The 21,473-nt window shown below is 37.9% G+C and overlaps 2 protein-coding genes across 4 annotated transcripts in view; one reads left to right on the top strand and one right to left on the bottom strand.

The window, feature by feature from the left end:
- Positions 1 to 6,646, top strand: part of GLIPR1 (GLI pathogenesis related 1) — a 36,798-nt gene extending 30,152 nt beyond the window's left edge. For all 3 annotated transcript variants that reach the window (XM_053584451.1, XM_053584449.1, XM_053584450.1), the window contains 2 exons: positions 6,347 to 6,373; positions 6,473 to 6,646. In XM_053584451.1, coding sequence (XP_053440426.1) covers positions 6,347 to 6,373; positions 6,473 to 6,556 — 111 coding nt within the window. In that variant the 3' untranslated portion in view covers positions 6,557 to 6,646. The remainder of the gene's footprint in view (positions 1 to 6,346; positions 6,374 to 6,472) is intronic.
- A 144-nt stretch (positions 6,647 to 6,790) lies between these two features.
- Positions 6,791 to 20,757, bottom strand: KRR1 (KRR1 small subunit processome component homolog). Its single transcript, XM_053584448.1, has 10 exons — positions 20,527 to 20,757; positions 15,725 to 15,897; positions 13,818 to 13,952; positions 13,543 to 13,668; positions 13,369 to 13,452; positions 12,419 to 12,475; positions 11,152 to 11,322; positions 9,179 to 9,256; positions 8,973 to 9,066; positions 6,791 to 7,589 (listed from the first exon to the last, which is right to left on the bottom strand). The coding sequence occupies exons 1-10, from the start codon at positions 20,609 to 20,611 to the stop codon at positions 7,450 to 7,452; spliced, it is 1,143 nt and encodes a 380-aa protein (XP_053440423.1). The 5' UTR covers positions 20,612 to 20,757; the 3' UTR covers positions 6,791 to 7,449.
- Positions 20,758 to 21,473: the final 716 nt, after the last annotated feature.

Raw genomic sequence — 21,473 nt, 5'->3', positions numbered from 1 at the left:
AGAAAGTGTCATTGGTGAAGAGAGGTTATGGCAGCCAGTTACAAGCAGAACTGATGAAAACATGGCAAAAATTCATCTAATTGTGCATCAGAATCATCAGCTTGTAAGAAGTGTAGCAAACCCATGTAAACATCGATAGAGAAACAAAAATCTGAACTGAAAAGCTTGGCCAGCAACGCATGATTCTTGCATCACAACAGTGCAGGAGCTCACATAGGACTGTCTGTGTGGGAGTTTTTAGCCCATGAACAAATAACTGTACTGGAACACCCTCCCTACTCACCTGATCTGGCTCCCAATTACTTATAAAGGAAATATTGAAAGGAAGGTATTTTGATGATATTCAGGACATCTAGAGAAATAGGACAACAGCTTTGATGGACATGTCAGAAAAAGATTTCCAAAATGTTTTTGAAGGATGGACTAGGCACTGGCAACAGTACATAGCTTCTCAAGGTGAGTACTTCACGGGTGACTATAGTGACACTCAGCAATGAAGTATGTAGCACTTTTTCTAGGATGATTTTACAAATTTAATTGTCATACCTCATATATTCCTCTTTGCTTAGTTTGTTGAGGGTTTTTTTCTTGGAAGGTGCTGGATTTCATCAAATGGTTTTTCTGCATCTACTAGGATTATATGGTTTTTGCTCCTATTTATGGGGTGAATCACATTTATTGATTTATGTATGTTGAACCATCATATCCTTGGGATGAAGCCCAGTTGATCATGGTGTATCCTTTTTTTTTTCTTCACAATTCTTGGCCGGGGCTGGGTTTGAATCCACCACCTCCAGTATATGGAGCCCGTGCCCTATTCCTTTGAACCACATGTGCCACCCAATCCTTTTTTTATTTTTTTTTTTGATATGATGTTGAATTTGGTTTGCTAGTTTTTAGTGAGGATTTTAGAATCTATAAGAAATATTGGGCTCAGCTCCTGTAGCTCAAGCGGCTAGGGTGCCAGCCACATACACCTGAGTTGGCAGATTTGAATCTAGCCTGGGGCTGCCAAACAACAATGACCACTACAACCAAAAAACAGCTGGACATTGTGGCGGGCACTCTACCAAGGGCCATAAAGTGAAACTCTGTCTCTACAAAAAAAAAAAAAAAAGAAAGAAAGAAAGAAAAAGGGACTGTCTGTTCACACACAGTTCATACAGAATAAGTTATGGCTCGGCACCTGTGGCTCAGCGGCTAGGGTGCCAGCCACATACACAGAGACTGGTGGGTTTGAACCCAACCTGGGACCTGCCAAATAACAATGAGAACAACAACAACAAAAATAGCCTGGCATTATGGTGGGCGCCTATAGTCCCAGCTACTTAGGAGGCTGAGGCAAGAGAATCCCTTAAGCCCAAGAGTTTGAGGTTGCTGTGAGCTGTGACGCCACACCACTCTACCCAGGGCAACAGCTTGAGACTCTGTCTCAGAAAAAAGAAAAAAGAAAGAAATATTCATCTGCAGTTTTCTTTTTCTTTTTTTTGTTTGTTTTTTTTTGTGGCTTTGGTACCAAGGTGATGCTGCCTTTTTAGAATGAGTCAGTTGGCTTCCTTTCTTCTGGATGTTGTGGAATAATTTCTGCAATACGAGTACCAGCTCTTCTTTGTAGTTCTGGTAGAATTCCTCTGTGAATCTATCTGGTCCAGAACTTTTTTGTGTGGGGGTTTTTTGTTTGTTTGTTTGTTTTAAGATTTTTTACTACTGCTTCAATCTCATTGCTCATTATTAGTCTTTTCAGGAGTTCTATTCTTCTTGACTGAGTCTTGGCAGGTTGTATGCTTCCAAGAATCTGTCCATCTCCTCTACATTTTTTAACATACATGCATAGAATTTTTTGTAGTATTAACAGATAAGATTTTGTGTTTCTGTGCTGTCAATTGTATTATCTCCTTTTTCATTTCTGATCAAGTCCTTTCACTTCTATTCCTGGTTAATCAAGCAAAAGGTCAAATAATTTTGCTTATCTTTTCAAAGAACTAACTTTTATCTCTTTGATCCTTAGTATTTTTGTTTTCCATTTTGTTTAGTTCTTTGACTTTTGTTATTTCCATTTTTCTGCTGCCTTGTGGGTTTGGTTTGCTCTTCCCTTTCTTAGTCCATGAGAGATGACATTAGGTGTTTAGTTGTAATCTTTCTGTCTTTTTGTTGAAGACATTTGAAGCTATAAACTTTCCCCTTAAACTGCTTTTGTTGAATCTCATAGATTTTGATAGATTGTGTCTCCTTTATCATTCAGTTTGAGGAATCTTTTGATTTCCATCTTAATTTCACCATTTACCCCCAAATTGTTCAGCAGCAGGTTAATTTACAGGACTTTATGCAGATGTGAACATTAATTTTTTCTTTTGTTCTGCAGTCAAAGGAAATACGTGGTATTTTCTGATTTTTTTAGATTTATTGACACGTTTTGTGAATGAACATGTAATTGATCTTGGAGAATGTCTCATGTGCTGATGAGAAAATATATATTTAGTAGTTTGAGGGTAGAATGCTCTGTAAATCTGTTTGGTCCATTTGTTCTAGAGTTGCATTTAAGTCCAATCTTTATTTCCTGCTTCAGTGATCCATCTGTCTAACTCTGTCAGTGGAGTTTTGGAGTCTCTAACATTTAAAATGGTAGGGTTTATCTCTTTGCTTAGATCTAGTAGAATTTAATTATTACTCTGGGAGTTCCTATGTTAGATGCATATATATTTAGAATTATTAAGTCTACTTGTTGAATTGTCCCTGCTCCCCTTTACCATTACATAATAACTATCTTTTTTTTACTGAAAATCAATTTAATTTTATGTGAGAATAGCTACGCCTGCTGTCTGTTCATTTTTGTTTGCATGGAAATTTTTTTTCCATCCCATTACCTTGAGTCTGTGTGAGTCCCTGTGGGTTAGAAATGTTTCCTGGAGACAACAGATACTTGGGTTGGTTTTATTTTTTTATGCATTCAGTCAGCCTATGTCTTTTGAGTGGGGACATTCATGCTGTTAATGTTGAGTGAGCTTTAGCTTTTGGATTTTACACTGGTTTTAACAGTTGTGCTGATCCATGTGAAATGCTGTTCTGAGTATTTCCCACAGAGCAGATCTAGTCATGAAAAATTCCCTAGGTGTGTGCTTGTCTGGAAAAGTCTTTACTTCTCATCCATATATGAAACTTAGTTTTACAGTAGACAACATTGTAGGCTGGCAGCTGTTCTGTTTAAGATGACTGAAGATGGGTCCCTAATCCCTTCTTGCTTGTAAGGTCTCTGCTGAGAATTCTGTAGTCAGCCTGATGGGTTTTCCTTTTAAGTTACTTCATGTTTTTGCCTCACAGCTCCTTCATGTTGACCTTGGCAGATCTGATGACTACATGTCTTGGTAATTCCCTCTCTGCAGTTAATCTCTCAGGTGTTCATTTACCTTCCTTTACCTGGATGTCTAAATCTGTAGCAAGACCAGGGGGGTTTTCCTCCGTCATTCCTTCAAATAGGTTTTCCAGATCTGTGCTTTTTCTTCTTCACCCTCAGGGATGCCTATGATTCTTCTTTTTGGCCATTTTACATAATCCCATGTTTCTCATAGGTTTTGTTCATTTTTCCTCTTTGTTGTTTATTTTGACTAACTGGGTTAATTTGAAAGAGTTGCCTTCAAACTCTGAAATACTTTCTTCTGTCCTATCTAGTCTATTTTTCAAACTTTCCACAGTGTGTATTTCCTTAAATGAATTTTTCATTTCTAGAAGTTTTTTTCTTAAATTGTTTTTTTTCTTAAATCTCTTCAGCAAATTTTCCATTCACTTATTTTTCTTGTTTGAGTTGATTTTGCACTTTCTCTTAGATTTCATTGAGCTTCCTTACAATCCATATTTGTAATTGTTTGTCATGTTCAATATTTTCATTTTGGTTGGAATCCTTTGATAGAGAGCTAGTGTGCCTGTCTGGGCCGTCCTTTCACTCTAATTTTTCTTATTTCTGGAGTTCTTGTGTTGATTCCTTTTCATCTTGAGCACCTGTCACTTCTTGCTTCTAGATTTTGTTTAGATGTGGCTTTCCCTGCTTCTCTCAGTTTTAAAGGTGTCTGTAGCATAAGTTGGGTAAGCACCTTCACTTTTGCTTTTGGATATTTTGATGGGGATTTAGGTTCTGGAGGGCTATTTTGGTTATAGGTATTTTAACTGTGGTGATTTTCTCAGCTGATAGTTATTTGTAGGCTGTAGCAATGTGTACTGTGTGTGTGGGCAGATTCCCTGCCTCTTGTTGATGAGAAGATGCAGGTCTTTGAAATCTTTTCTCTTTCTCTGCTCTGTGGTCTTAACAGTGTGAATTATATAGAGATGACCAATTTAATTTCTGAGATGGTAGTTATTACTTATAGGTAAGACTCAGCCATGCCTGGATGATTAAGTCATTAATCAAGTTGTCATCCCTGCCATAGGCAGAGTTTGCTGCAAAAAGCCAGCTGCAGTATTTTTTTGAGATCTGTGACTGGCTCTACACCCTCAGAAGCATGCAAATGCACCAGGCAGTGGGTAGAGCCCTGGAGCTCTCAGGAATCTTATTATTCCCCACCACATCAGAGATGGGTGGAGGAGTGAATCTTGGTGAAGCTGGCTCAGACAAGCCTGCCTTTAAGCTTCACAAAGGGAGGCAAAAGAACTGAGTCAGCAGGGGTCAGGGGTCCACTCCCAGGCTGCTGGAGAAAGCATCAGGGAGGGGGGCTAAAGTGGATCCGCCAAGACAAACTTCTTGTAGCAGAGGGACCATCTAGGACTCAGGCTGGCCACAGGAAGTGGGTTTCACTCTTCTCCCTCCTACCCTATCCCAAGGTCTCCTTCTGGAGTCTGGCCATAGGAACTCAGCAGCAATGGTGCTGCAGGATAGAAGCTTCCCTCTCCAGGATTCCACCCAAAGCTGACAGCATGGTTTTCCTGTAGGGAGATGGGTGCTCCATGAGTATACTATGGCTTGGGCTCACATGGCACTCTCCTCAGTTTTGCCCATGCAGGCTTCCTTGCCTCCTAAAATAAGTTTGCAGATCTCCCCTCTATGCCCCTAAGCAGCATGGTGGAGTCCTGAGTATGGGATCTGGCCTGTAGGCCTGTGCCCAGGTCCTGCAAGTTGAATCCCTAATCGTGTCAGGGAAAGGTATGCTGGTGCTTTGGTGTATGCCTTGCTCTGCTGAAGCAGCCAGGTGAGCATCACTGGAGAGGCCACTGGGCAGGGAGCTCACAATTTGAGTACCCATTGGTCTATTGCAGGTATTTAAGAGGCAGGTGTGAGCCCCACTTGCTGTGGGAACCTCCATGTAGTTAGTAAACAAACCGACACAGGGGAAGCAGCTGCTCCTGAGTCTTGGCTCAACTGTCCCTTGGGGCACCCATGCTTCTTGGCAGCAGTGGGGGGGGGCGGGGATAAGGAGAAGAAAGAAAATCAAATCATCTGAATGGATAAGAGCTGATTCTCTAGCCCTCATTGTCTCTGCCTGGAAAACAACCTGCCCAGAATGTCCAAGTTCTAAGGTCACACAGATCCCCCAGGACCCACTGGCCCCTGTGGCCACCACAGTCTGTGTGGGAATGAGCAACATGAAAACTGAGGGGCTGAAGCTCCCTCGGAGAGGACAAACGCACACAGAGGGGGGAGGAGCAGCATGGAGCCCACTGCCCATCTCAGGTCTGTGGTGACGGGAAGCAACCCCTAGGGGGCTGGTTCTCGAGATGCTCTCCATTCACTCACTGGAGGCAACAGCTTTTGGGCTTGTGAGGGTAGAAAAGCTCTCCAGCAGCTCAAGAACATGCTGACTTCCAGAGGTATTAGGAAAGGAGAAACAAAACTCTCACCCACCCTTTCTGCTGGGCTCCAACTCTCTCAGTGGTTGATCTCTGCCCAGTAATTATGACTTTTGATAGCTAAATGCTCTGTTGATGATTTAATGACATGGTGTAAAGGATAAAAGAGAAGTCACTGTGTTTTTGCAATTAATTTATCATACAGTGTCATTCTTCTCAGGGAGGAACTTATTTTCGGAAAATATTTTAATAAATTGCTGACATTACTTCTCCTTGAATTAATTTTTAATTTTAATTATACTTATTATCTGCTAGTTATTGAACATAAAATGATTTTCATTTACAGGTGGTAAAGTTTCCTTTACATAAAAGGATTGTATATAAAGTTTATACAAAAAGTCAACTTGAAAATACCAAATTAGCTCATTCAATACAAAAAAACCTTGAATAACATGAAAATCACTGCAAAATGTCAAAGCAATAGTTAATGGTTATAACAACTAAAAGCTTAGCTCTTTAAAACAAAAGACTCAGCTACGCCTACCCTTTTAATTTTTCTTCTCCTTGATTTCAGTTAACCAACAACGAGACAAAGTCACACGTATGTACCTAAATCTTGGTATTTCAATAAAAGCTATCTGAATTATATCACTGCATTATGAGAAAGAAAATCTAAGAGGATGTTCTGTTTCTTTCACAGGTTACTACTCTCTTGCGTATCCAGACTGGCCCATATATCCACGTAACAGATATGCTTCTCTTTTTCTCATTGTTAGTCCAGTAATCCTCATACTATCTGTTATAATTACCATTTTGGTAAAGCACAAATACCCTAATTTAGTTTTTTTGGACTAATAAAATCCAGAAAAATGAACCTCATTTATATATGGCATTTGTTTAATCAGTAACAATTGGGTGTATTCAGAAACAAAATGCTGCAGTAAACTCTTATTCAAAAGAAGAAACTGCTCCGCTCCCTAGCTGTATCATGTTTACTTTCCACTTTTCTATGGACAAGTATTGTTTTCAGACTGCCACGGCTAGACTTTCAGTAATCAGCCTACGCATATTAAATCTGCTAAATGAGCAAGCTAGATTTAGGTGATTCTAAGTTAACTCCAGTGGCCCTCCTTAGTTACAAGCATTTAAATATCTGGTTTTCTCTGCTCTCTTATACCTTGATGTCTTTCTGATTTTAGATTAGTAACTAAAGGATTAAACATCTGCTTGAGATGTTTAATCTTGGAATAAAACAAAAAACAAAACTGCAAAATGGACTAAAGCTAAATATTTACTTGTTATTGTTAGGCAGCAGGCATTTAAAAATTGGTATTTATTTTCCTGAAAATCAAATGCTAGGACATTATTACAATGGTTATGTTCCAAAAATCTAAATATGAAAAACCTAAAAATTCACTTCCAAAATCATGCTTAGGCAAAACTTGCCCAGAACTGATCAGACACAATGTATATAATATATTCCACTTTCTAGTACAAAATTTTTCAAAAATACATGGAGAATACAATAATTTATATTTATAAAGAACACTGTTAAAACTCAGGAAAAAAAGTGTTCAGATTCTTCTTTCTCCCAGATAAGGCAACTAATGCCCTAGTATCTCAAAATCCTTTACAAAAGGAGGCAGCGTCTTAAGTTGTAGTGAAGGGTTCTGTGGGTTACTTTTTCTTCTTCTTCTTCTCATCTGCTTCCATCTTAAGCTTAACTTCTTCAGCTGTAAGGGCTCCCAGTTTCTTGTTCTTTGCTTTCTTAACCTTTTCCTTAATGGTGGCCACATCAATTTTAGTTTCAGTAGAAGCTAGACAAATTAAAAATAAAATATATATAATTCTTTAGAGTTTTAAAAAATAAAACTAAGAATATGTATTGAGGACACCGAGATAGGCCAATTTTTCATCCTACAACATTAAAATAATTTAAAATTACATTTCATGAAGAATATTACATGTAGCTCTGTAATTTTAACTAGCTAACTATGAAACTACAGGTCAAAAATCTACTTCATATAATACCAAAACAAAAACTTAAAAATCAAGCTTTCCAAATATTAATTCAATAAATGACTAGTACTATTTATCAAGATTTTGATTTAAAAAAGACAATTATCTGAAAGTATTTACAAATCCTAATAGAACCCAACCATCTAATCAACACCAAAAGCCTAAGCAAAACAAAGCATTAAAAAAAATCCAACTTTTTCTTACCACTTAAAGTACAACATTGAGAGCATAAAGAATCACAAGATAAAGCATCATCACCCAGACAACCCAAGAACTGGAGCAACAGAGAGATTAGCCTCTACTTTCCATTCTTAATCATTATAGGTCCTGGTTAACTAGCTATCGAGTGCCTTCAAAGTATTTAACTGACAAGTTGTACAAACTGAAAATTATGCTTATCAATGATCTCCATAGAAAATAGTTGTTTTTAATGCTATTGACATTGAAGCAATGTAAGAATAACACAATGTGTTGCATCTGTTTCTGATCAACAGTTTCAGTACAACACTGCTGGTGAGCCCTTTCCCTCACTGGGCCAATGTTCGCTTGGAGGGGACCAGAGGAAGAGACAAGTGTTACCACAGGAAAAGCAAACACAGAAAGGGAAAGGAAAAATCAGAATCCTGTACTAGAAAGGGCACAGGAGTATTTTCTTTTAGTGTCTTTTTAGCAGCCATTAAATAAGACCTTTCTGTTACTTTGTCAGTGTCCTTCAGTCCAAGGTGATAGAAAATCTACATTAAACACCACCAATCACATAACTAAGGAAAAGAAAAGCACACCTCTGATGAGACCTCTTTGAGAGGCAGGACAGTAGGGCTCAGGATCTTACTGCTCCTTTACTTTTATTTTTACAAAAAATACACTGACTGCTCTGGGCTTGTATCTTTCCCCTAACCTCTTTGTGGTCTTTCCTGAGCATAAGTCAGAGGTTAGGGGAAGGACTGTTAATCTGAAACACTCTGAAACAGGCATTAGTTGCTACTAAATTATAAATCACCTCCATCTTAGTCACCTCTTGTCCCTAGGATTAGTAATTAATGAAATGCTAAAAGAACTGTTGAAACAAATAGTGATTTCTTTGCCTAAAACTCAAGAGATTCAGACAAATTCACATTATGAGGTTACTTTCATAGATAACAGACTTTTGTACCACATCAAGAGTTAAAAATGAGCTTTACCTTCCTTCGGTTTCACAACTGGTTTTTCTTTAGGTGGAATAAAAGCTTTGTTTCTTTCCTCTTGTCTCTTACTGAGAGCTTCTGCTTGTTTAGCCTACATTATTAAGAAAAAGGACATTAATGAAATAGAAATCAAGTTAAATCAGAATCCAAGTACCTGTGACCCTTTGCTACTGATGTTGAGAGCTAAATACCAAGAGCCTTACCTTTATTGCTTCCATTTTCTGTCGCTTCTTCTGATGCGCCTTCAAGAAGTATTCACCACTAGCCAATTCTTTATCAATCTATGAAAACAGTGTTTACATCAGAAATAAGGTAGGTAAACCATTTCCTAAGAAATTCACCATATCCTTAGGGTAAAAACAGTGGAATCACAAGTCTGATTAATTCATAAAGAGTTAATTTAAAATAACAAAGAAAGTCCTCTCAGCTAGGGGGATGACATGCACCAAATCAGGTGATGTGCTCAGGGACTCCAAACCAGAAGAGTTTAGCTGGGGTGGAAGGTCAGTGCTTCAAAGAAGTGTGAGAAGAGACTGGAAAGACGGTCTGGGGCAAGCCTGAAGGAGCCTGAATGCCTGGGGAAGGAGGTGGGGTATGACTTAGAAATGACTAAAGATGTCTAAGGAGGGTGGAGAGACCCAAGCAGCACTTTAATAAGATACAGAACAATGGACAAAAAGAAAGAAGAGCCTGGAATAAAGGGAGTGGCATGCGGAATGAAAAGCAAGAACCGTCAGGGTTTGATGGCTACGAGAGAAAGCAACAGCTTGTTCATTCAATACAGTAAACGCATATAATAATGTTTATAACTGATTCCCCACTTGGATAGCATTGTTCCAAGCTCTACGATTACTAACTCATTTAATCTCATTACCCCCCCATTTCACATATGGAGAAACCAAAACATGATGAGATAACTTGCCCACAGTCATACAGTCATTAAGCCTCAGAATAAGTCAATGGAGTCACTGCTATTTCAAGAAGCCTACAGGGGCAGGAAGGAAAGACAAGTCCATTACTAACTCCAGGACAGGGCTATCAGAGGTATGGCAGGGGTTATGGAAGCAGGGTTTAATAACTGGATCACTCTCCTTTCCCCCAACTGTTACTTCTTCCTTCCAGAGTAGACTGCATGACCCAACACTGCCACTGTTTGCTCACCATCATCACAGTTCCCTTTTGACTTAACATCAAACCTTCCTTAAAAACTCCAAACACAAAGCTGTGGAGAAAAAAGATGGTAGACAGAAAGGGATGGGTTTACATGCTGAGCAGAAAGAATTAGTAAGAGGGAAGACTTTAAGATAATCCAAGGGAGGGAATAATGAAGCAAGAGCTCCTAGGATAGAGGTAAGATGGAATTCAAACAACAAGTAGGCAGGACTGATGCAGACGCAGGAAAAATTACAGGAGATAGGGCGGCACTTGTGGCTCAAAGGAGTAGGGTGCCGGCCCCATATACTGGAGGTGGCGGGTTCAAACCCAGCCCCAGCCAAAAACTGCAAAAAAAACAAAAAACAAACAAACAAACAAAAAAAAAATTACAGGAGAGAAGAAGTAGGGAAGGAATTCTTGTTTAATGGTCTCAAATATTTCAGTGAAGTAAAATGCCTGTATCATGTGCCAAAAGTGAGAGGGTGCTAAGAGGGTGAGTTACCAGACAATGCTGAGAACCTATCTGAGGCTGCAAACATGGACTTTTGGTGTATTTAATCCAAAGGCTAGAGTTTCTCTAGTTTAGTTTGTTAGCCACAATATGTGAAAGAAGTTGAGTTTTTGGACTGATGAAGGTTTTAGAGTTTTGCTGGGACAATGTGATAGAAGGACAAAAAGCATAGAAGAAAATTAAGTGATAGGCAAGAAAGAAAAAATTTGGTCATGGTGGGAAAGGAAATAAAGCAGAAAACAGTTGACAAAACAGGACGAATTCATAACTTAGAACATTTATGGTAGCTACAAAGACATGATTGGTGCCAACCACACCTCGACGCCTTCCAGCTACACTCCATCTAAAGACCCTCTTCCCCACAGCTGTGCACTCGGAATATGCCCTTACAGTTGACATTCAGTCTCTTCTGTCCACACACACTCCACTGAAAATACCTTCAATAAACCTGCTGACAAAACAGATTAAAACGCTTTCTCTCTCATACAAAGTCTAAAATTCAATACTAACCTGACTTTCTGGCTGGGGCGGTGGGAATGGTGTATATTCTTTCTTAACACTTTTCTTCTTTGGTTCCTTGCGTTTATTCACATTTTTGTGTTTGAACTGTGGCAAAAATCTTTCCCAACTTTGTGATCGTAATTCAGAATCTTTTGCCAATTCTCTTTTAATCATTAAGGTCTTTATCATGCAACATATAAAGAAAGTAAAACTTTTTAATTTCAAAATTCACACATTTGTTAAACTAAGATATCATAAATATTGACTTCTATAAATAATATAAAAGAAGGAACAGTTCCCTAGTCTCTTCAGTGGAATTACACCAATTCTCTAAACAAAAAGATATGTCCTTTTAAACATGTATAATTAACCAAACATCAGAAAACTGTTATAAATTTTAGGTTAAGAAATGAAGAATTATTAAAAAGGTAAAAATAAAACTAACTCAGCTTTTCACTCATTATTTCATTAAAATCTTTAAAATTCAACTTTATAGCAGAGAGCATTGTTAATTAGTTGGCAGCAATTGAATTACCGTAGGAAAACACAAAAGTAGAATAAACTTTTCCATGATTAGAAAACACCCCATATTCTCACATTTCCATTTGACTTCCATATACATTGTAACGTCAAAGAACGCAAACCAGGTATCACATGCATGACTGGCTTTCTTTTTATCTGTAATGTCCCGATGTAACTCAAAATCACTTTCACCTTAATCCAACAGTGAGCTTTTAACTTTTCATCAAATTTAAGTGAATTGCTCAACAAACGCCCATCATAAAACAGCTCGTTAATACTATGGCTGTGTTTCCAAGTACAATCACAAACTTTGTGCACATAGGGATATAACAGAACTTTCTCAAAGGGACTACAATTTGAGTGTTAAGTTCCAAAAAAGATTTTAATGCAAACTGAGATAGTCCAGATTTTATTAACAGAAAAGGGTAGAATTCGCATCTTTAAATGTAACATATGAGCTCATAATCTAAGAAAACTGGATCTATACCATCTACGACAAATTTTGATGTTCACTTCAATCATTTTAGAACGATATCATACAGTACAGTATCCCCACCAATAGTTTTCATGCTGTGCTCCATGAAGACCTAAGCTTCTAAAGGAGTAACTAGGACTAGGGTAAAGTTGAATGGGCTGAATTTTATCTCCAATTCACCCAAAATAGCTGTGCTTTAATTATTTATAAAGTAGACTTGTATAAAACATAATTTCAAGAAAGTTTTCTGCAGCTAAAAGTAGTCTGACAACCACTCACTTTGATGTTATAAATTGGATGAATATTCTTCATAGTATCTAGGACTACTTTTCGCACCTGTAAAAGAAAAGGAAGTAGTTACCTATAAAGATATTAATGAACTGGGTAGGAGAGAATTAATATCTTGTAAAATATCTTATAAATCAGGAAATGGCTACTAAATTGAATCTGCTAACAGTAGTTCCTTCTACTGCTCTAACCAGATCTTTTACAAGAATAGTCAACCTCCCTTGAATACAATGAAGTTTCTCAACTACTCCTAAAATGTGGTATGTAGAGCGAACAGAAAACTCTGGATCTATGCAATTCAAAGGGAAGAGAGCTGCATTTAGAGTCAGAAAATACGAGGATTGCACTTCATATAGAAGAGTCATTTAATTTTCTTATTCCATCTTTCTAATTTATAAACTATATACCTCAAAAATGTCATAGAATATATTCAAAGACTTTATAAAACTATAAAGTATTTGACATACATAAGTTGTAATTGTTCCATGAGAAAGGGGCGATTTATGGGAAAGAGGGCCGACAGAATTACCACTAGAAAGGCAGCACAACCTCACATCCGGATCCTGACAGCAACAGCACCGAAAGAGTTCACAGAAACGGTGTTTGCTTCACAGACCGCTCCGTGCCCATGTCACTCACTGTGCCTTGTTCTCATACGTGCTGCAGACTAAAGATCTTAAACGCCCATTTAAACTTTGTAGTGGGAGGAGTGATAATGCACAGACCTAATTCCGAAATGGTTATCTCCACAGTAGCCAAAGGTTGGCCATAATATATTATGGTCTATACGTGATCACTTCCTCAATTTACATGACCTACAAAGTATCTATTAATCTCATAATAGATTCTTTTAAAAAATTACAAAGCAAGTTATTATCTATTATAGCCAAATTATTTTGTTTTCTGCTGAAAATTAAGTAAGCATAATAAATAGCTCTCACCTCTTTTAAACCACTAAAGGGTCCAAGGGCTGAAACTGTATTTCCCTGAACCATAATATAACAGTTTGTTAAGAGTTCCAAAGCCTATATCAAAAGAAAAAGAGGTTAAAATTTAGTACCCTGAAAAACAAATGATCAAAGAAGACACTCAAGTTTTCTACTGATAAAAAGTACCTTCAAAGTAGATCCTTTGGGACCAATGAGCCGTTGTCTTCTTTTGACAAATCTTTCTTTATTTCTTACTAAAGAACCTATTTTAATAATGTCACATGCAATATCATCCTGAAGAATTCGTACTGCCTTTTGGAAAAATAAAAACTTATCAATATTATTTATGATTACATTTATTTTCCCAAACTAATTGTGGAAGGAAGGGAAAAAGAGAAATATACAGTGATATAGGTTGTTTAATGCTGATGCAAATAAAGTCTCTCTAATTTTAGATTTACCTGTTCAAATGAAACGCTCCTTGCTAACAGTTTTATTAGATCTCGGGCCCTAATGATGATATATGGATCAAAGGTCTTCTTTGTAGTACAGACAGTCATGCTGCCCTCAATCAAGTCCAGGGTTGCATTAATGTGCTACAGAAACAAGGAAACAGAAAACAAGCAGTTGTCTCCAAATGAATTCAGTTTTAGATCATTACACAGCCTACCCTAACCAAACTGTTAATATCTGTGCCATTAATCCATCTCTCTAATCCTATCAATTCCCTCCCTGAAGAAACTAGGTAGCTAAATATAAATAATGAACACTTGATTACTTTCATACTTCACACAATATAACAAACTAGAGCAACTGAAATCGTTTATATTTGGAATACGAATTACCTCTAGTTTAAAAAATGTAAATTAATCTAAATGAGGCTAAACTTAAAGACCTGATTAAGGTAAATACAAAAAGCTGTCCAGCTTCTCTATTCTGGGCCCACCTCCAATCTCCAATCTGCTCCCTTGCGTTAGAACCGACTTTCGAACTTTTTTTCAAGCTGGTTAGGGGACTAAATACAAAGTAAAAACAAATTATCATAGGTTCAGCTACAATTAAAAAAATTAAGCATTAACTCTCAGTAGGATGAGTCAGATTTTAATAAAGCAAATATAAATACTATTTTCTCACTCATGAGCATAATCTGAAGAATATTTTGACATAAAGAGTATTGAACAATTCAACATATGGTTGGCTCTCTGTGAGTTTACAAGAAAAAAAAAAATTGAGTCCAATCCCAGATGCAGCTTGCCAAGCCATCTTTAAGCCCAAGGCACAAACAACTCCAGAGCAGTCTCACAGTGAGAAAGCCATTTTATATCACAACTTACTTTGTGTTGCAAATGACTTTATGTAGCTGTTCTTTTCATTTTTTATCCTTTGATGAACAGACATTTTAAATTGTAATGGAGTCTATTTTGTAAATAGCTTCCTTTATATTTTGTGTGTCTTGTTAAAATTGTTTTCTCTTTACAAAATATGATCATTAAATATTCTCTCTTTTTTTCTATAGCTTTCAGGATTTTATTTTTATATTTTTGTCTTAATTCACCTTGAATTTTCTGTGTGGTATAAAGTAAGAATCAAATTGTATTATTCCAAATGGAAAACCAACAGTCTCAGACTCTTGATTAAACTGTCCATCCTCGGAGCTCTGCGATGCTTCCTCAGTCATAAATCAGGTTGCCATACATGGTCTTTCTATTCGGTTTCACTGGTTTACTTATCTCTGTTCTTTTCAAAAAATAATAAGCACTGAAACCTAGCAGAGGGATTTTTACACGTGTACACACACACACACTAAACCAATAGCTTCATAAAATGGTATTACCTTTATCACAAGTAATACATTGATTTTTTTAAGGTTCATTATAGTCATTAAAAATTAGGTTTCAATCCCCAGTATAAAAAACAAAAATAAATCCAGTGCTCAAGGGGCGCAGTAGCAGCAATGAATAGGAGAAAGTTGGCCACGTCCACGTCTTTAATTTAATATGAAAGGGAAGCAATTCAGGAACGTGACTCAAATTAGACAGATACATGGCAAACATCAGGGTCTACAGTAGGCATTCTGAAATTTGGACTTTACAGCTAAATTTCACACAGTCTGAAATTCAATTCCTAAATATTTCATCTATGCAAACTTTTCAAAGTAATTTATAACTCCCAAAATCAATAGCAAATATAAGAATGAAGCTTACCTAGACTTTAAAATACCAAAGTTCCTTTGGTACCAAAGGAACCAAATTAACGGGCTAAGATGGCATCTTTAAAAAAAAAAAATTCATCAGCACACATACATTTACTTAAAAGTAAAGGCATAAGTAAGAGCACAATGGCAAAGTAATGTACCAAATATGCATACATGTTCATTCAAGGCTTTCTGCACCAGTGGCCAACACTCTTTCAAGTAGGCCTCTCTATACTTTGGGAACAAAGTTGCAAAACTGCTCTCCTCCAAGAGTCCTCTGGGATTGTCCTCTTTGGAAAAAGCTGGTTCCTTCCATCCATCAGGAACAGTGAGAAGTTCTGATTCATCTACAGAAGGGAAAACACACACACATCACATTTTAACTGTCCTTTTGGACACTTTACCAACATTGTATATACACATTCACAGGCTTACCAATACTCCTTACATTTCCTCTTCCCCTGCCCCTGCTTTTCGCATTATTCAACAATCAAAAGAACATGCCTGTCATTATCAACATACTGTATGAAAATTATCTTCACATTTCAGTTGCCTCAGAAGACAACGTTCTCAAGGACCCTCCTCCTCTTTGTATTTACACTAGTTGGCATGTGCGGGCAGAGAGTGGGTACTCAAGAAACTTGCATTGCACCAACTATCACAGAGTTGAAGACTCAAATGTCAACTTGTTTGCCATTTTTAATGAATTTATTTTATTTATTTTTTTTTACTACTTCCAGGAATTAGGTACCATTTTAAATGTCATCAACTGGTCTGGCTTTCCTGGATATATATATACATATATATACACACACACACACACATATATATACATACATAATATATATACATATTTATATTTATATGCTTACATAAAACTCTTAAAAGCTGATTCCAGCATATACTTTCAGTTAATGCAATCAACATAGTATTCTAGGTTTTCCAAAGAGTTTTCAGTACCTTATTTCTATATACCTTTTGTGACAACTATGAAAGGTAAAGAACCAGTAACATTATTCCCATTTTAAGAAGACGACCCATCAAAGCACTCAAGCTAGACCTCCCATTTGATCCTGCAATCCCATTACTGGGCATCTACCCAGGAGGAAAAAAATCCTTTTATCATAAGGACACTTGTACTAGACTGTTTATTGCAGCTCAATTTACAATCACCAAAATGTGGAAACAGCCTAAATGCCCAGCAACCCAGGAATGGATTAACAAGCTGTGGTTTATGTATACCGTGGAATACTATTCAGCCATTAAAAAAAATGAAGACTTTACATCCTTCGTATTAACCTGGATGGAAGTGGAAGACATTATTCTTAGTAAAGCATCACAAGAATGGAGAAGCATGAATCCTATGTACTCAATTTTGATATGAGGACAATTAATGACAATTAAGGTCATGGTGGGGGTGGGGGAAGGGGAGAGCAGAGAGAGAAAGAAGGAGGGAGGGGTGGGGAAAAGAAGAGCAGAGAGAGGGAAGGAGGGAGTGGGGTGAGGCCTTGGTGTGTGCCACACCTTCTGGGGGCAAGACACAATTGCAAGAGGGACTTTACCTAAAAAATGCAATCAATGTAACCTGGTTTATTGTACCCTCAATGAATCCCCAACAATAAAAAATAAAAAAATTAAAAATAATAAAAAAAGCCAAAGCCTGTCTCCAGGCTTTCAGCATATACGTGTGTATTGTAATACTCAATATATACCTATGACAAAAGATGAATACAAGTCATAGTGAGAACCTCTTGTAATTGAAGAAGTCAAATGTGACTTGAGTAACAAAGACAATTTTTTCTTTTCAAAAAAAAAAGACAGCCTAAAAAGACTGTGACTTGCCTAAGGGGATACAAAGTTCAGTCTGTCCTCCTATGAGGTATGAATCACTGTATCTCCTGCATCATTTATTAAAACTTTTGGTTCCGAATTTTAAGAATACCTTAAATCCAACAGCTGTACTACAATTCAGTTTTACTCAAACGTATGATCCATAGACCTGCAGCATCAGCGTAAACTACGAGTTTGTTAGAAATGCAATTCTTGGATCCCACTCCCACTAGACCTACTGAATCAGAACCTCTGGAATGAGGGACAGAAGTGCGTGTTTTAACATCCTATCAGGGGATTCTTAAACAGAGTAAAGTTTAAAAAGCAGGCCATAAGCTCATGTTAGCAATCCCAGTCAGGTAAGCTTTCTTTCTGTTTCTCATATTCACATCCACTTTGCTATTTTTGGTTCAAATTACAGACAATTAGTCTTCATATACAATATCTTTTTAAAAATATTTCAAAATTCTACAACAGCAGTTACTTAAAATGCATATGTGACCATGCCCCTGTCCAATTTAAATACTTCAGTGGCTATGAATCAAAAAAAGTTACACACCCCAACTAAGGGAAAAAATACTGGCAAAAGAAATAAACAGCAGTTTCACAATAGAGGAAGTACAGACAGCCTCCCATCTGTAAAAAGATATGCAACTTCATAGGTATCAGAAAAGTACAGGGCGATGCCTGTGGCTCAGGGAGTAGGGCGCCGGTCCCATATGCCAGAGGTGGCGGGTTCAAACCCAGCCCAGGCCAAAAAAAAACCCAAAAATAAATAAATAAATAAAAGTACAAATTAAAACCCCAACCAGATACCATTTCATACCCATTACAATAACAAATTAATTCAAATTCACACACTATTGTTAGATAGGTAGCTGGATATGAGCTAGCTGGTAATGACAGATGCAGTTAGGCTATTTTGGACTGGTTTGGATCAGACTGACCTGTGAATGAGGGAGATTAAAACTCTGCAAGTGGACTGTTATTAAGACCTTGCTAGTGGCTTGTTTTCAAGACCTGGTAGGTGGACTGTTTAGAGAACAGAGTTAATTAAGATCCTGGGAGACTTCCAAGAAATAGCTATATCCCTCATTGTGTAAAAGCCCAGAGGCCGCACTCCACGGTGCCTGCTATTCAGGCCATTAAATAAACTTTCCTTCCTTACTAAAACTTTACTTGATCTTGCTCTCTTTCATTATTTCAGCCACTATCTCGAGCCACCTGCCAATCTAACAATATCAAGTATTACTGTGGATGTCAAGCAATGAGAATTGTCATTCAATGCTAGAGGAGTCAAAATTGGCACAACTCTTTTGGGAAAAAAAGCATTACTTGTACAACAGTTTATACTTTAGTGATTCCAAAACTATAATTATAACCTAGAGAAACCCTGGAACATGTTAACCAGCAGACTGTACAAAGATGTTTACAGCAATATTATTTATAATAACAAGCAACACAAGAAATCCAAATGTCCACCCTGGAACATGTTAACCAGCAGACTGTACAAAGATGTTTACAGCAATATTATTTATAATAACAAGCATCACGAGAAATCCAAATGTCCACCAACTAGAGAATGAAAAAATAAATTAGGGTATATTCATACAAGAAAACACCAAATGGTAAAGTAGAAAACTACACATACAAGTATCATCTGGTTCAATAATGAAACAAACCCAAGCCTAAAGCAAAGCACAGAAGAGGCCAGTGCAGTGGCTCCTGCCTGAAACCCTAGCACTCTGGGAGCTGAGGTAGGAGGACTGCTTGAGCCAAGGAATTTGAGGCTGCAGTGAGCTGTAATGATAATTAACTCTTAATTAACTCTGTTCTCTAATTAACTCTGATGATAGAGCAGTGAGCTCTATCCAGGATGATAGAATGAGACCTTGTCTAAATAAATAAATTAGTTTCATATTAGTACATGCTCACAGGAACAATAAAACACAAAAATAGTCTAAGAAGTGGAAGGAGTAAGGAGAGGGAACGGAGGGAGGAGAGAGGGCATTTGGCAGGATCTCACATAATGTGCACAAAGCAAGGGTATTCAGTACACCCCTCGGACAAAGGGCCCTTCTACAACTTGAACTTTACTACGGAAGTGAGAACACTGCAACCTAAAAATTTGTACTCTCATATTAATTCGAAATAATAAAAAATTAAATAAAGAAGAATGTATACAGTCTGTTTTTATTCACTATGTTAAAAAAGTGGCAAAATTAAACCATTTTGTGGCTATGAAAAAAATGAACGGAACGCTTAACACGATTCAGAACGGTTATTTCAGGGACTGGAAAAGAGAATAAGACTTGAGAGGTGCGCGTAGGAAGCTCTGCAGGTCTGGTAATACCCTTATTCTTCTTGATGGTCTGAGGGACAGTTTCTCACATGATTTTAATCCTTAAACTGTACACATACCGTATTCTCCACGTTACATAATTTTTAAAGCAGCAAAAACAAAAACCTTTAATACTGTCCCAATGCATTTAGAAGGAGAGTTCGAGGTATGTAACAGCTCCTATAATACTGGCTAACCAGTCTCTGGGCTACTTCTCCAGCCTCTCTTCCTATCATTCATACTGAAGAAAATGGGCAAAACCAGACTGCAGCGTGATAAGAGAGCAATTAAAAAGTAGGGCTGTCTAAAGAGTAAGAGCTGTGTCCTTTAACATTTTAGCAATCCCAAGAACAGGCATAACTAGCAAATGTTCCAAAATTTCTTTACTGACAAAATAGAGACCAGGACATGTCAGATAATTCTTTTCCCTGCATTACTGTGTCTTCATTATCAGCGTCACTCCCGTAAAGACTACCCGTTCCCATTTCATCCTATTTCTCCCTCTGTCAACGACTCGCTGCCAGCAGCGCGCTGTAAAGTTACACAATTTCTCATTCTTTTGCAGAAGACAGTTCCGGCAGCAGCTTCACTTTGACAGGTCTTCCGCAAATACAACGAGCTACACGAACACGTGAGCGGCACCATATAGGCCAGTTGCTCCCGTGGGCCCAACCAATACCCCCAGTCATCAGCAATGACACGGAACAGGCTCCAGGAGCCCTTATACGTCCATAGCCAACGAAAGAAAAAAAAACCGCAACTTAATATCCACAATCCCCAGGCTTCGGTTCTCACATAACATCACCTTGGTTCTCCGGCTTTGGCTTCTGTGTACGAAATACCCTTTTTCCAGCCGCTTTCCTAGGTTCGTTCAGGGCGGAAGTCGCCATGTTCAACTTGCTTCTGGTGGTACCAGAAATGAAACTGTTCTTAAACGCTACCGGCTGAAACCTCTACGTTCGAAATGAGTTCCGCAGGCCACGGGCGAGAAGGTCGGCGCAGTCTCCGCGGGTACACGCGCTAGCCCCCTGGTATTTGCATAAACTAAAAGGCTTCTCCTGCGTGGCCAATAGGGAGCGGGAGACTTTTTCCCAGAAGGCTCTGCGATCCCGGAGTTTGAGTGCATGCTGGGAAGTGTAGTTCATGGTCTCCGCGGTTTGGTTTTAGAAGTCGTTTTCTCAGGCCTCAAGCTCTAACCCTGAACGCCTGACTGCAGAGGTTAGCCACAAGGTGCAACCAGACTGTCATTGATGTCACTCATTCATTCATGAATATTTATATGATCACCAAATATGTATAGGCGTTGGGAGGAAGATATGAGAAAACAATGTATATAGTCCCCAGGGCAAGAAGTGCCGGTAATAGTTTCTAGTTATTAAAGACTACTTTGAGCCAGCATTTTATTTATATTGCTTTTATTCCTTAAAACAAAAATGATACTAAAACAAACACAATTCTGTGGGATTGATTATTTTGAGAAAGGTAAATTTTCAAAGTAGCGGTTAATGATGGTAGTTTTCTAAGGTGTTAGTGATACTGGAATTTCAGGTTCTTGATCTCCTTGATGTGAAGAATAAATCAATAGACCACAGGATCAGTGGTAAGTCAGGATTTATTTACAGAAATCAAAAATTACAACAACTACAAAAATCAAACCTCCTGGCAGAGAGAACCCAGGAGGGGAACAAGCTCTCCAGCTCCCTCTTCTAGGTCTGTTCGCCAGCTCTCTGCTCAGGGGTTTATATAGTGGCA

Source organism: Nycticebus coucang, chromosome 3, assembly GCF_027406575.1.
Source record: "Nycticebus coucang isolate mNycCou1 chromosome 3, mNycCou1.pri, whole genome shotgun sequence".
Classification (NCBI taxonomy): domain Eukaryota; kingdom Metazoa; phylum Chordata; class Mammalia; order Primates; family Lorisidae; genus Nycticebus; species Nycticebus coucang.
The sequence above is the reverse complement of the archived record's forward strand: the minus strand, read 5'-3'. Positions and strand labels throughout refer to the sequence as shown.

Excerpts from the sequence above, each read along its gene's own strand:
- KRR1 (XM_053584448.1), bottom strand. The coding sequence starts at position 20,611 with ATGGCGACTTCCGCCCTGAACGAACCTAGGAAAGCGGCTGGAAAAAGG. Across the intron at positions 13,453-13,542 it reads CCAAAGGATCTACTTTGAAG|GCTTTGGAACTCTTAACAAA; the intron begins GTACTTTTTATC and ends CTTTTGATATAG. Across the intron at positions 9,067-9,178 it reads AGAAAATGGAAGCAATAAAG|GCTAAACAAGCAGAAGCTCT; the intron begins GTAAGGCTCTTG and ends TTAATAATGTAG.